This window comes from Anguilla rostrata, chromosome 1, assembly GCF_018555375.3.
Source record: "Anguilla rostrata isolate EN2019 chromosome 1, ASM1855537v3, whole genome shotgun sequence".
NCBI classification, from domain to species: Eukaryota; Metazoa; Chordata; class Actinopteri; order Anguilliformes; family Anguillidae; genus Anguilla; species Anguilla rostrata.
In genome coordinates this window covers 33,168,041-33,181,005 of record NC_057933.1, presented here as the reverse complement: position 1 = coordinate 33,181,005, position 12,965 = coordinate 33,168,041, and the positions used below count along the sequence as shown (strand labels likewise).

General features: G+C 40.3%; 1 protein-coding gene across 1 annotated transcript in view; it reads right to left on the bottom strand.

Moving 5' to 3' along the window:
* si:ch211-266g18.10 (titin) overlaps positions 1-12,600 on the bottom strand; it is a 125,872-nt gene extending 113,272 nt beyond the window's left edge. Inside the window, exon 1 of the mRNA XM_064320945.1 lies at positions 12,113-12,600. Coding sequence (XP_064177015.1) covers positions 12,113-12,134 — 22 coding nt within the window. The 5' untranslated portion in view covers positions 12,135-12,600. The remainder of the gene's footprint in view (positions 1-12,112) is intronic.
* Positions 12,601-12,965: the final 365 nt, after the last annotated feature.

The window sequence follows — 12,965 nt, the reverse complement described above, 5'->3', positions numbered from 1 at the left end:
CTTTAGTTAACCTAGTTAGCGCATACGTATGCTATCCTGCACCTGTGAGTAGGAGCTAATGACACACAGGTACACCACTGATACAGATGTATGGACACACGGACGCTACGACCACCGATACAGTTGGAGGACAACAAATAACATTACAGAGGCGAGGACATGCCACAGCTAGCTATCTATATAGTTAACCAAGTTTTACTCCTGACACTTTTAGGATTTGACTAATCCCTGGAACATAATCGCTACTTGCTGATCCTCGGCTGTATATGTAACGCTACGGTGCGCCATGGGTCTGGACGGTTTCATGCTTCTTCTGAGCTATGTGCCCTCATTGAAATGCATTGAGGCTTGAGGACACTGCCAGTTGGAATTTGAAGCAAGCCCACACAATTCCTTCAGGAATTGTAATCTTTCTAGTTTTATTTATTTGTTTATAATATTGCATGTGCTTTGTGACAGTGTTTTGTTTTTAGTTATTCCTGTTCCTGTAATAAAGGTAAAAAAAAAAAAACATTGAAGACTAAACTGTATGTGATGTCTGTGTGAAATGCTGTTGTAGTGTTGTGGGGGATACTATCTGTAGAGCATGAACATGTCTGGATAAGTTTATTGGGTCCAAAAATGAATGATGTATTACTTTAAGGAATTATGTTTCAGAAGACCCAAAACAGGGCCCATATTATGAACATAGTGTGTGATTATGAACGCGGTGTCGTGTGGCAATATCAGGATGAAAATAGTGGGGATGGGGGGTGGAGGGTGCCCTTTTTTTTTTCAGCTGAGCCCCTGCCCACCAAAATGTCTGTGCACGGCCCCGCTGAGCAGCCTTCCCAGAGTGAAACTGAGCAACCTCCACATAACTTTGATGGACAGGTGGATGTAGAGGCCTTCTGGGATTCCTTATGTTTGGAAATCATAGCAAACCATCTGGTGCCAAGCAGACCTGGGTCAAATACGTATTTGTTTTGGATTCAAATAGTTTTCTATGCTTTGCTGATCTTGTCTGGTGTATTGGAAACAAGGAAATACTCTCAAAAAGTGCAAACCCTGCCTTCTGGTCATACTGGCAGGCTCAATTACACCAGGAAAGATCAATAGAGCACAGAATGGTATTTGAATCCAAAACAAATACGTATTTGATCCAGGTCTGGTGCCAAGTAAGACTTGTCTTGAAGAAAAAAGAATTGTGTTGTCACCCTGTAAGAATGCGCAAGAAACAATGATTTTGCTTTTGTAGGTGGTGGCGAAAATTAATTTCAGCTAAAACCAAATTTTCATCTTTGGGCACCTTGGATTGGGGGATATGTCAGAAAATCTGGTGTTGTTTTCAATACTGAATAGCAGAAGGTCTACACACCACTTTCACAGTCTAACTTGAGTGATCTTGATATCACAGAAGAAAGGCTTGTGAAGGAGCTGCTGATGCTGAAGGTATGTTAGACAAATGATAGAGGTCATACTTAATCATAGCCTAAATGTATGGATTGTCTGCACAACCTGTGATTTAAAGACTTGTGGCTTGCTGTATTGTGTATAGTGTACTTTTAACAAGTCCCAATTAACCACACAGGCAGTGAGGTGTACAATGCACACAATCTATTTGAGGCTGAGGTCACAATACTGTCGTTGTTGTGACTGATACTGTCCGTGGCCGTGTGCATCCATCCCACCAGTCTCACTGCAGGCAGCACATATAAAGGTTAGCACTGATTACATAACTGCCCACAGCTGTGACTGCCGGCTGAACCACTCCCCCATCTCTCCGCCTGCAGCTGGCACCACAACCATGCTGCCCCCTCACAGTACTGTTAAAGGATTTTATCAGGTTTATTTGTTGTGTCAATATTCTTGTATATGTACAATTAACAGGTAGATGCTGTCAGGAAACTTTATAGGGCATGCAAGGTAGATGTCAAGGGGTCAAAGCTGGACCTCATCCTGAGACTAAGGCATGAAATGCAAACTAGGTCATTATATGGCAAAATGTTTGAGGTCTGGGGAGCATCAGGTAAATATTATTTGTGTAAGAGGGAAATTAAACTGGGACCCAGAAAAGGCTGACATTTGAACGAGCCAACATGCTGGGACGCAGCGTGTACTTCAAAGGACCCGAGAGCCTTGTGGTAAAACAATAAGTCACTCTGACTTCCTCTGAATGGGCAGGCCATTTGGCTCTCTGGAATGTTACCACCTGGACACAACCAAGATAAGGGGAACTAGTCTCTTTGTCTGTGGTTGTGGGTGTGGGTGTTTTGGGGTCATAAAGGGTGAAACGACCGGCACCTGGTGGGGGCAACTGCGCGGGACAGTACCACAGTGCCCTTATTTGGGCCCCTCGGATATTACACTTTGTATTTCTTTTCTGGATCTGAACTATAAACCATCTGTATATCTTATTTACAAATCCCGGAAAACCTTACAAACCATGCACATGTTTTCATTGTATTATTGTATTATGCCTTATGTAATAATAACATGGATTGCATGTACAATGGTTAAACAAAAGGGTATTTTCATGACAACTGCACCATAATATTACATCCACTTGGCATGTTTGGTATGTACCTGTCCTCCATAATTCAAGCCATTGAATGAAATATGTTTCATACCAAATAGAATTTGAAAAAACATAGTTTCAGCAACTCAGGGAAAAACTAACACAATAGAATGTCCTCTCTGGTAATCATCTCCTTTTCCCCATTTCCCCACTGATTGTTTTAACAGCAGCCCCCAACCGGTGGGGGCCGAAATTCGAGATTTATGATTCGGCCAGGTTAATTTATGGTAATGCCGCCTAGACCAAACGCGGGATTTGGCTTAAAAGGAAGGGAGACAAAGCAATCGGGGAAGATCGTAATCGACTTCCCACCGTGCACATACTATGTGCGCTGTGTGTAGACAGACAAGGAAGATCGCAATCGACTTCCCGCACTGCGCATACTCTGTGTTCTGTGTGTAGCTAAACAGGCGGGGTAAGAACTCTTTTACTCTGTATTTATGTTTTTAACCCTTATAATTGATTTGGAATTGAAGATAATAACCTACCTGCCTGTTAAATAAATTCTTCTGATTTTAACTTGCGTGGTCTTCATGACTCTAATCCATTTTATCTTCTTTTCAGCCGAAATTCCGTTTAAATACTCAGGGGGGCAATTATGACTAGGACCTACTGATCAGGGGTCTAGTACAGTAAACGTCTTTAGTGGAGTCTTCAAGTTAGATAGGTGACCACGATCTGCCTGTTAAGGGATTGGTATTGGTTCTGGTGTTTTGGCTTAAGAGAACCCATGGGCGTAGTACGTCGGTTCTTGTCAAATTCGCCTGAAGGAGCCCGATAGATACGCACCATCCTGGGCTCATAACTGTCTATGCACTATCCATGTAAGCCAGGCATGGAAGGCATGTATTATGGTGGTCAGCCTCCTACCCTCTGGATTCTTCACCGAACTGAGATTTAACAATAATGCTAAACCCGGGAGCATATATTGAGGAATGATGGCACAAGATAGAGTCGAGTGTAATCACTCCCAAGTTCCACGTATAGTTAAAGCCAAATTTTAATTTATCATGTAAAATGGAGTCAGATTAACACGAGAGTAAAACATAGTAACTGTTACGCTTTCTTGCTGTGGTCATGGATATATCTGTTGTGTTGTTCCGCGCATTTGTGAATTTTCTGATGCTCCCATTAGGATATTGACAGTCCGGCGACAGATCTCTGATGACAGCATAGCCCCGTTTACGAACGGAGAGTAACCTGAATGCTACTGATCCGTTTCAGGCCAGTTTTAAGCGGGATATGAAGCAGCGCCTTCATATCTAACCCGTGGCAACGGAACCAGTGCATTCTTAATTATAATTGTGCCCTGTTCTTACGAACAGAGGAAAATAACTAACATCTCCGGTTTTGAATCACACCAGCCAAGGGAGAACACGCGATACCTTCCCCTCCAGCTACAAACCCTCATTGGTCTAGCTGTGAGGTGTTTACATTTGTAAAGCATCGTAATTATAGCTTTGATTTAAAATATTGCAATCAGTAAACACTGTCACAAGTCATAGTAAGGAAATGCAGGCATTTGCCTTAACCATAATTAATTTTTATCTAGGTGGCTAGGCAGTCATATTGCACCCTTGCAATGTGGTGTACAGCATCAAAATCCTTGTAAGAGCCAAAAGTCCACAGGATTTTGCAGATCCCTTGCAATCTTAGGAGCAAATTCCAAATGTCATGATACATGACTTTGCAAGAGGTCTTGCCACTCATACAAATCTGTGGCAGCCAGACGTGACTCCTTTCAATCGGCATGAAGGCCAGCTTCTTGTGCCAGCTGAAGCAAACATAAGGGCTGCAAAAGATGGAAACCTGCAAATACATTTAAGGTGGCTCAAGCAGAAAACGACACCAGCAGATGTCCTTTCATGGAACTTGTCGTAAAGGACAAGTTCCACGAGATGAACATAAAAGATCCCCGTGACCATCAGCTTGTACTTAAATAGCAAGCAAGGTAAACTTAGCAAGCAAGGTAAACAAGGTAAAACAGTTGTTTGCTCAGATGAGCAAAAACAACTACCCTTTGAATGTAATGAAGCTGACAAATCATGGTTTCCTTATGAGAAATGTACTACACCATTACCATGTCATCAAGAACTTCCAAAAGGGCGATGTTCAGATCTCATTGATATACATGACTAAGTAATTAACTGTGTGTGTGTGTGCGTGTGTAGATTGCATATTGCAGGAGTGGGCATGTCAGCAGAGATGAATCTGAAGAAAGCATGTTTTGTATTTGTTGATGCTATCCATCTAGATTGCTATCCAATCAGAACCATGTTCAGATTTTCAGCTAGCCACAATGTAAACTGTCAGTGCATTTGACCTCAATGTATCCTGCCATTGTTAATTCAGTTTTAAAACTTTATGTAAGTGAATTCTGTTAGACTCAATTTTATTAATGTGGTTACTCCAAAATTAAATAGCCAAACTATATAGTCAGTACTTTTCATCGTCATGTTATAGTCTAACAACACTTGAGATGTGAAACCATAATAATGTTATGAAAAATATATCATCCAAATAGCTTTTGTAACTGTTAGCTAACATTAGCTAATAGAGCTAGGTAGACTAGGCTATTTGCAAACTACCTTGTAGCCAACATGTTATAGATGCTGTTCCCCACAGTAAACAGTGACAACACCTAACTTGAGATGTTCTGTCTTCGGAAATATTACTCACTTCAAAGCATTTGAAACTTTTATTATTAAGCACAAGGTAGAAACACCTAGGCAACAGTTGATAGCCAGCTAAGGTAGAAAAATTCATAACCGTTAGCTAACAAGAAGTTATCGCACTATTTAGCTGTACTAGGCCTACCCAGAGCCGTAGATTGGGCAGGTATGCAGTTACGCCTTAGCGGGGCGGCATGCCCCATACCTATACAGCACCGAGAGTTTGCCACTTTGCAGGGTTTCCTACAGAAATAATCACAATGACCACAGACTCTCAGCCTTTAAAAACATTCATTTCTGTACCTTCTGATCCTATTTCAACAAACATAATTCACAAACAACTTCACATGCCGGCACAATAAAGCCCCAAACTGAGGGGATGTTGTGTTTTCTTATTATTATTATTATTTGTCCTGCCAGATTACATCATCTTAATGCAGGCCCACAAACAATACGTCTCCCCATTGAACATTTACCTACACCAGCCAATCCTTCGCCTACACCAGCCAATCAAAGTGTCACATACACACAAGAAAATTTACCATCTCAACACCTAGTCAGTTTGTGGCTCAGTGGTAATGTTGTGGTCTATGGATCGAAGCAAATTTTAAATTTCTTATAAATGCTTATTTGCTCACTAATAATTGTTTATTACGTCTCAACTATTGCTTTTGCACCACATCTACCCTGTCTTTCACCGAACGTATAGACTGTATTATGACATACCATCTACATGTTCAGTTAACCAGCTACAATATATGGATATAACCGCAGGCCATATGGATACAACCGGAGCTCAGCTGTGCTTACTGGCCTGTCTTCTTTAAAACCACAGACAATTTTGACCAAGAAACTTCACACCTTGGACAGCTATTTGACGGTGGCGCACTGGTAATGTAATTGACTGGGAAGTGCAAAGTCAAACGATCGATTCCTGCCACGCCCTCAGGCAAATCTTTTCATTTCTTACACTAACAATTTCTTACACTTATACAGTTGCAATCAAAATTATTCAACCCCTCTAACCCATAAGATGTCTTTGTGATGTGAATAAAATTTCATGACAATGTATCAACTAAGGCCTTTCTAAACAGAAATACATGTTTATTAGAACATATTCAAGTGATTTTGAAAACATACAGCTGAGTTTATTATTTGTTATAAGAAAAAAAATGAAAATCTCTCCAAAAAAATCAATGACCAAATTATTCAACCCCCAAAATCAGTACTTTGTGGAATCCTTTAGCTTTTATAACTTCCAATAAACACTTCCTATAAGTGCCCATAAGCCTCTGACACCTCTCTTTTGGAATCTTGGCCCATTCTTCCTGTGCAAATGCTTCAACTTCACCGATATTCTTTGGTTTTCATGATGCCACTGCTTTCTTCAAATCCCACCAAAGATTTTCAATGGGATTTAAATCTGGGGACTGAGAAGGCCAGTCAAGGACATTCCAAGATCGTACCCTGAACCAAGCTTTGGTTGACTTGGATGCTTGGGATCATTGTCTTGCTGGAAAGTCCAATGATCACCAAGCTTCAGCTTATGCACGGAGGGCATCACATTCTTCTCCAGAATGGCCTGGCATTTCAAGGAATCCATGGTGCCAGTCATACCCTGAAGATTGCCAGTACCAGAAGCAGCAAAACACCCCCACAGAAGGACTGACCCACCTCCATACTTGACTGTAGGGATGGTGTACTTCTTGTCATAAGCTGCACCTTTCTTGCGCCAGACATACCACTTATCCATGGGTCTAAACAATTCCAGTTTTGTCTCATCACTCCATAAAATATTTTCCCAAAACTCCATAGACTTATCCAAATGACATATTGCATATTCAAGTCGATTTTTCATATGCTTACTGGTTAAGAGTGGAGTGCGGCGAGGTGTCCGGCCATGAAGGCCTTGCTTGTTCAATATCCTTCTTATCGTCTGCACTGATACTTTTGTTCCAGCTTTCAAAAGGTCATCCTGTAAGCCTTTGGCAGTAATATGAGGGGTTTACTCAGCAGTCCTTACAATGTGCCTGATACCAGTTTATGTAACTTTACTCTTCCTTCCACATCCAGGTAGGTTTACCGCTATTCCATGACTTTTAAACTTCCTTATGATGCTGCCAATTGTGTCTCTTTGAACTTTCTATATCTTGGAGATCTTTTTGTATCCATTGCCTTTTATATGCAATGAAATAATTTCTTCTCTTAACTTTTGAGAGAGCTCCTTTGGCATATTTGCTAGTCAGCTTCAAATTGATGTGAAGAAGTGCATTGGTGGGATTTATATGTTTATCACAGGTGAAGCAAACAGTATCGTTATGGATTTCCTAAGGGCTTAAGTGTGTTTCCGCAAAATTTAGTCACTCTACAGACCAGTAAATATTTTTTAAATGGTGATATTGAATGGGGGTTGAATATTTATGATATGGCTGAAATACAAAATTTACATGCTACTCGGAAATCTTAAAAAATACATTTAACAGAACACACAAGTGACGTTGTTTTTTTAGTTTCAAGTCTCTCAAAAAGCATACATTTAAAAATATTTACAGTTTCCTCAGGGGTGGAATAATTTTGATTGCAACTGTATTTGCTAAATAATAATTGTCTTTTGCACTTATCAGAACATCACAATCTTCTATGCATATGTTTACCAAAAGTCACTCACGGGCACCCATATGCATTTCATGATGGCACATTTATTGATTTTCTTAAAAAGTTACACCAGCTGACCACTGTGTACTTTCTTGGCTACTGTAGAAAACGTTCTTATCAGCAAACGCCATGTTTCTACATTCATTTTACCTCGCCCTGTTCTCTATCTACCCACATTCAAACAATTTGTACATATGTACTGTCTGCAACACCTCATTAAAAACATTTAAAATAAGAAAACTCATCTCGCTCATGGTCACTATATTTTCTTTGCACTATAGTCTGTGATCATGTCAGACTTCACCTACATGCCCATTCTGCTAAAAAAACATTTTGTTTCAACTATTCAATTTCATAATTTGTTGTCATTTCTCTCATACTACTGTTATTTTCTGAAATGGAAAGATTGTCTCTGCTGCTATTCTCCACTGTCAAGTATTCCTACTTGTCACAACTCTTACCTAGTTCTCCTTCTCAAATTCTCACATAAGGTCAGTGATCTAGCTACAGCGAAGAGGAGGCCTACCTACAGCTAAGCGTATCAAAATGCCTTATAAACACTAAAAGTGGATCTCAGAGATCTCAGACGAAATAACAGAAAACGAAGCTCAAATTCAACAAGACTGATAATTTTGTCAATGAAGGCTTATTGGATGGCAGTCAAATCAGTGTGTACCCTGGGGACATTTCTGTTGCGTTTCTGATGGTGCAAGCCTCTTTTATACTTACGCCACCACACTCTTTGTCACAGCCATTGTTTTAAAGACAAGCAGAAGTGCTAAATGGTACATGTTGATCAGACTGTACAAATTCATACAAGGATAGCCATAATCCACAACCGTTTCTTAGCAAGAGTTACTTCACATTTTTACACCCAGGTCCGCTGCGCTACTCATCACAACTGATGCCCCCCCCCCCCCCCAAAAAAAAAAAAATTAATTAAAATCTCGCTCTGCCTCCCAATAAAACCAGTCTACATCCAGAACTCCCTACGCTGTATGCGTGCATGCATGCATGTATGTGCACGCATACTTCTCATAGTCTACATTTACAGTTGAGGCCAAAAGTTTACATACACCTAGGCTAAAGATATTCAAGCTCAGTTTTTCACAACTTTGCACATTTCATGTTAAAATACATTTTTTTGGCAAGTCAATTAGGACATCTACTTTGTTCACATCAGAGGTCATTTTAAAGCAACCGATTAGACTACAGATTTATTTCAGCTTTAATTCACTATATCAAAATTCCAGTGGATCAAAAGTTTACATACACAAGTTGACTGTCTCTTTAAACAGTCAGGAAGATTCCAGAAATTAACGTAATGACATTTTGGAAGCTTCTGATTGGGCAATTGTTACAATTAGGAGTTAACTGAGAGTTAATTGTATTTAAGGGCCTACCTTTAGAGCCACTGCCTTTTTGCCCTTGATACCATGGTAAAATCCAAGCAACTTAGCCAAGACCTCAGAAAAACATTATGGCCCACCACAAGTCCGGTCCCTCCTTAGGAGCAATTTCCAAATAACTGAGCGTACCATGGGCATCTGTACAAACAATTGTATGCGAATATAAAAACTCTTGGGACCACACAGACACTGCATTGTTCAGGAAAGAGGCACAAATTAACTCTCAGGACTAAACAAACTTTGGTTCGACAGGTTCAACTGAACCCCAGGGCACTGGTGAGGGAGTTGGAGGCACCAGTTACTAAAGTATCTTCATTAATTTAGAGAATCATACATCGCCATGGCCTGATAGGCTGTTGTGCAAGGAAGAGATCCCTACTCCAAGACCGGCATAAAAAAGCCAAAAGTTTGCAGGTGATCACCAGGATGAAGACCTAGCTGTTTGGAGGAGTGTTCTCTAGTCAGATGAAACAAAAATTGAACTGTTTGACCATAATTATCAGTGCTATGTATGGAGGAAAAAGGGTGACACCTTTAATCCATAGAACACCATCCCAACTGTGAAGCATGGGGGTAACAGCATCATGGGGGTGTTTTGCTGGAAAAGGGACTGGTGCACTTCAGAAAATAGATGGTATCATGAGGAAGGAGAATTATCTAGAAATACTGAAGCAACACTTCAAGACATCAGCTAGAAAGTTAAAACTTGGTTGCAACTGGGTCTTCCAGCAGGACATTGATCCTAAGCATACCTCCAAAGTTGTAACAAAATGGCTTAAAGACAACAAAGTTAAAGTACTGAAGTGGCCATCACAAAGCCCTGACCTGAATCCCATAGAAAATGTGTGGACTGAACTGAAAAAGCATGTCCGAGCAAGGAGGCCCAAAAACCAGTTACACCAGTTCTGTCAGGAGGAATGGGCAATAATTCCAGCAAATTACTGTGAGAAGCTACCCCAAGCATTCAATATAAGTTAAGCAATTAAAAGGCAATGCCACCAAATACTAACAAAGTGTATGTAAACCTTGGACCCACTGAAAATCTGATATAGTATATAACACAGAAAATGTATGGTAACATGAAATGTGTGGATTTGTATGTTTGAATGTCTTTAGCCTAGATGTATGTAAACTTCTGGCCTCAAGTGTAGCTAGTGGCACCGAAATTAATCACTGTCATCTGCGTTGAGATTCCTGTAGGTAACGTTACTGGTCGCATTGAAACTGCTGCCTGCTACCGGTTTTGGCACCAAACCCTATTCATAACTCAGATAGCTACATGACTACTGGAGTCCTTTTTTACACGCAGCAATCAAAATTCTCAGACATGAATCCATTTGACCAAATTATATCAGAATGTTCAATGCATTTGTTTAGGAAAAGTCACAAAGGGGGAGCCATAAGCATTTCATGACAGCAGACATATTAGTCATATTCCAAAACAATGTTATACAATGTTTCCTAAATTATTTCCTGTTATTTAACTTGATTTCATTCAAGTTTGGATTTCAGATGTTCATTAATGGAAATTTTATCAGGAATGTTAGCAATGAATATTAAACCTTTCCTGCCATTTCTTTTAATACATTCATTTGGAACAAAATTTTAAATGTGCCCTCCATGAGGATTCTTCATGACTAAAAGCCCCACAAGGGGATGTTGTCATTATGTTTGGGACATTTTTCTGTGGTTTTGACAGAACTGTATTGTAGAAAAAAATTGTTCAAAGATTGTTTGGGCATTCACATCATAACTTTATCTCACACTGAAATGGAAATCTGACCCCTACAGTCCGGAAACGTTCTGCGTTAGTTGGGAACAACATAAAGAATTTCATACACTTTTACAACACCTCATATCTTCTGTATCTGTCTCTCAAAATCCAGGAGAGGTTCATTACAAATGGTCTGTATTATGCTGCATTTTAGAAAGATTGCTGTCTTGTTAAAAACATCATCAGTTTTGTCAGGCTAAAAAATGGAAAGTATGTAAAGAATATCATCAAAAAGGCATCTGATATGTTTTTCTGTCTACATTTTGGTTCCATGTCCCAAAATACACTTCAAATATAGTGGTGGAAATGATCAATTAAAAAAAGGCATTTCAAGCTGCAAGGTATGGGTACTTTTCCATCATTGTTACATCTTGGATTCAAAGTGTCCATTGTCATTCTCATTTTCTTTGGTTATTTTACTGGTTTCTGTAGTAGATTTCATTGCATAGCAACAGAGCAAAATGTACAGGACAACTTATTGTGCACTTGTGTTAAGTTGTGCCAAATAGTTAATTTCTGATTCCTGTGCTATGTGTCAGCAGAGCAAGTTGAGTGTGTGAACCCTCACACCAGACCATTACTGTTCCCTCCACCTGTTACTGCACTTCAGCTCTTGAGGGCTCCTGTCAACACCAACATTTCAGATCTGACACTCATGTGCATGGCAACTCTGGTAGGGGATATTCAGATGGGTTCCAGGGTAGACTGATACTCTAGATATGCTATACTTTGGGAGCAGAGCTCAGGGCACAACCACACTGGAAGGCAGTACAGCAGATATGACAGAAGCAGATGCTACTTGGAACATATGATATGCTGTATTTTTAGAAGGTAGTCAATTGACTAAATTCCTCCCATGTCAAGTTAAGAAAAAAAGACTGCAATTATTCATGCTTTAATTTAGCATCTCAATTACCATGACAATCCATGCTCTGAAAAACAATTAACTTTCTTGGTAGTTTAAGTTCAAGAATAAGACCACATACACACACACACACACACACAAACACACAAATGGATTGACAATTCAAGTATGACACAATACCTTCGGCCGAGACCTCAGCCATGATGCACCGAGGACTATGACTGTAATCCCTTGTATGTTAAAATGTTTGTACTGATATCCTTCCTGTGGAAATGAAACTGTTTTTCCCTGTTAATCCAGTTTGCATAGGGTACCCATGGATGTTGTGGCCTCGAAAAATCAGTTCCCCCTCACCGAAATTACAGTGAACTTGTAATTTACCTCACCCCACACCCCCCCAAAAAAGGCCACAGGATTAAAAAACTGCAGATTCACAGCTCCTTGTTTGTGAACAAGGCAGAAAGGGGGTTGGAGGCTGCATGTGCTCTTCTGACAGAGGGCTAAAGCGAAGGAGAGAGGAGCCCTGAGCCCAGATTGATGGAAAGAACGGATCCTGATGGAAATTTCCTCCCGATATAATCGCGTGTAGGTCAGAAAGCAGGGGACTTGGAGGCCGAGGTAATTCTATCCATCACCGTGCCTGTTTATTCTTAGAGCTCTTGCCACCAGCTGCTTTCTGGCTTGCCTTGTTTGGCTGAGGGGAGGGTGGAGGTAGGTTGGGGGTGCAGGAGGCAGAGACCCAATAGGGTGCCTATGCTGTCATCAGGGAAGTTGGCGGGGTGGACACACCAGAGCCCAGTACCCTCTTGAAACGTGGTTCTGTCCAATAAAATAGACAAACTGTAGAGTCAGGGCTCTGAAATGTCACCAATACAAGAAAACAACAAATGCTGGAGGCTTTTTCCTTATGATCAACAGGGATTGTGAATGATATATTATTTTAAAAGATTAAATACATTTCTTATGGGTATACTGTCAGTAGTTTGAATCTGAAAAGTTACAAGCCCAGTTCTATAACTACTACACAACATTT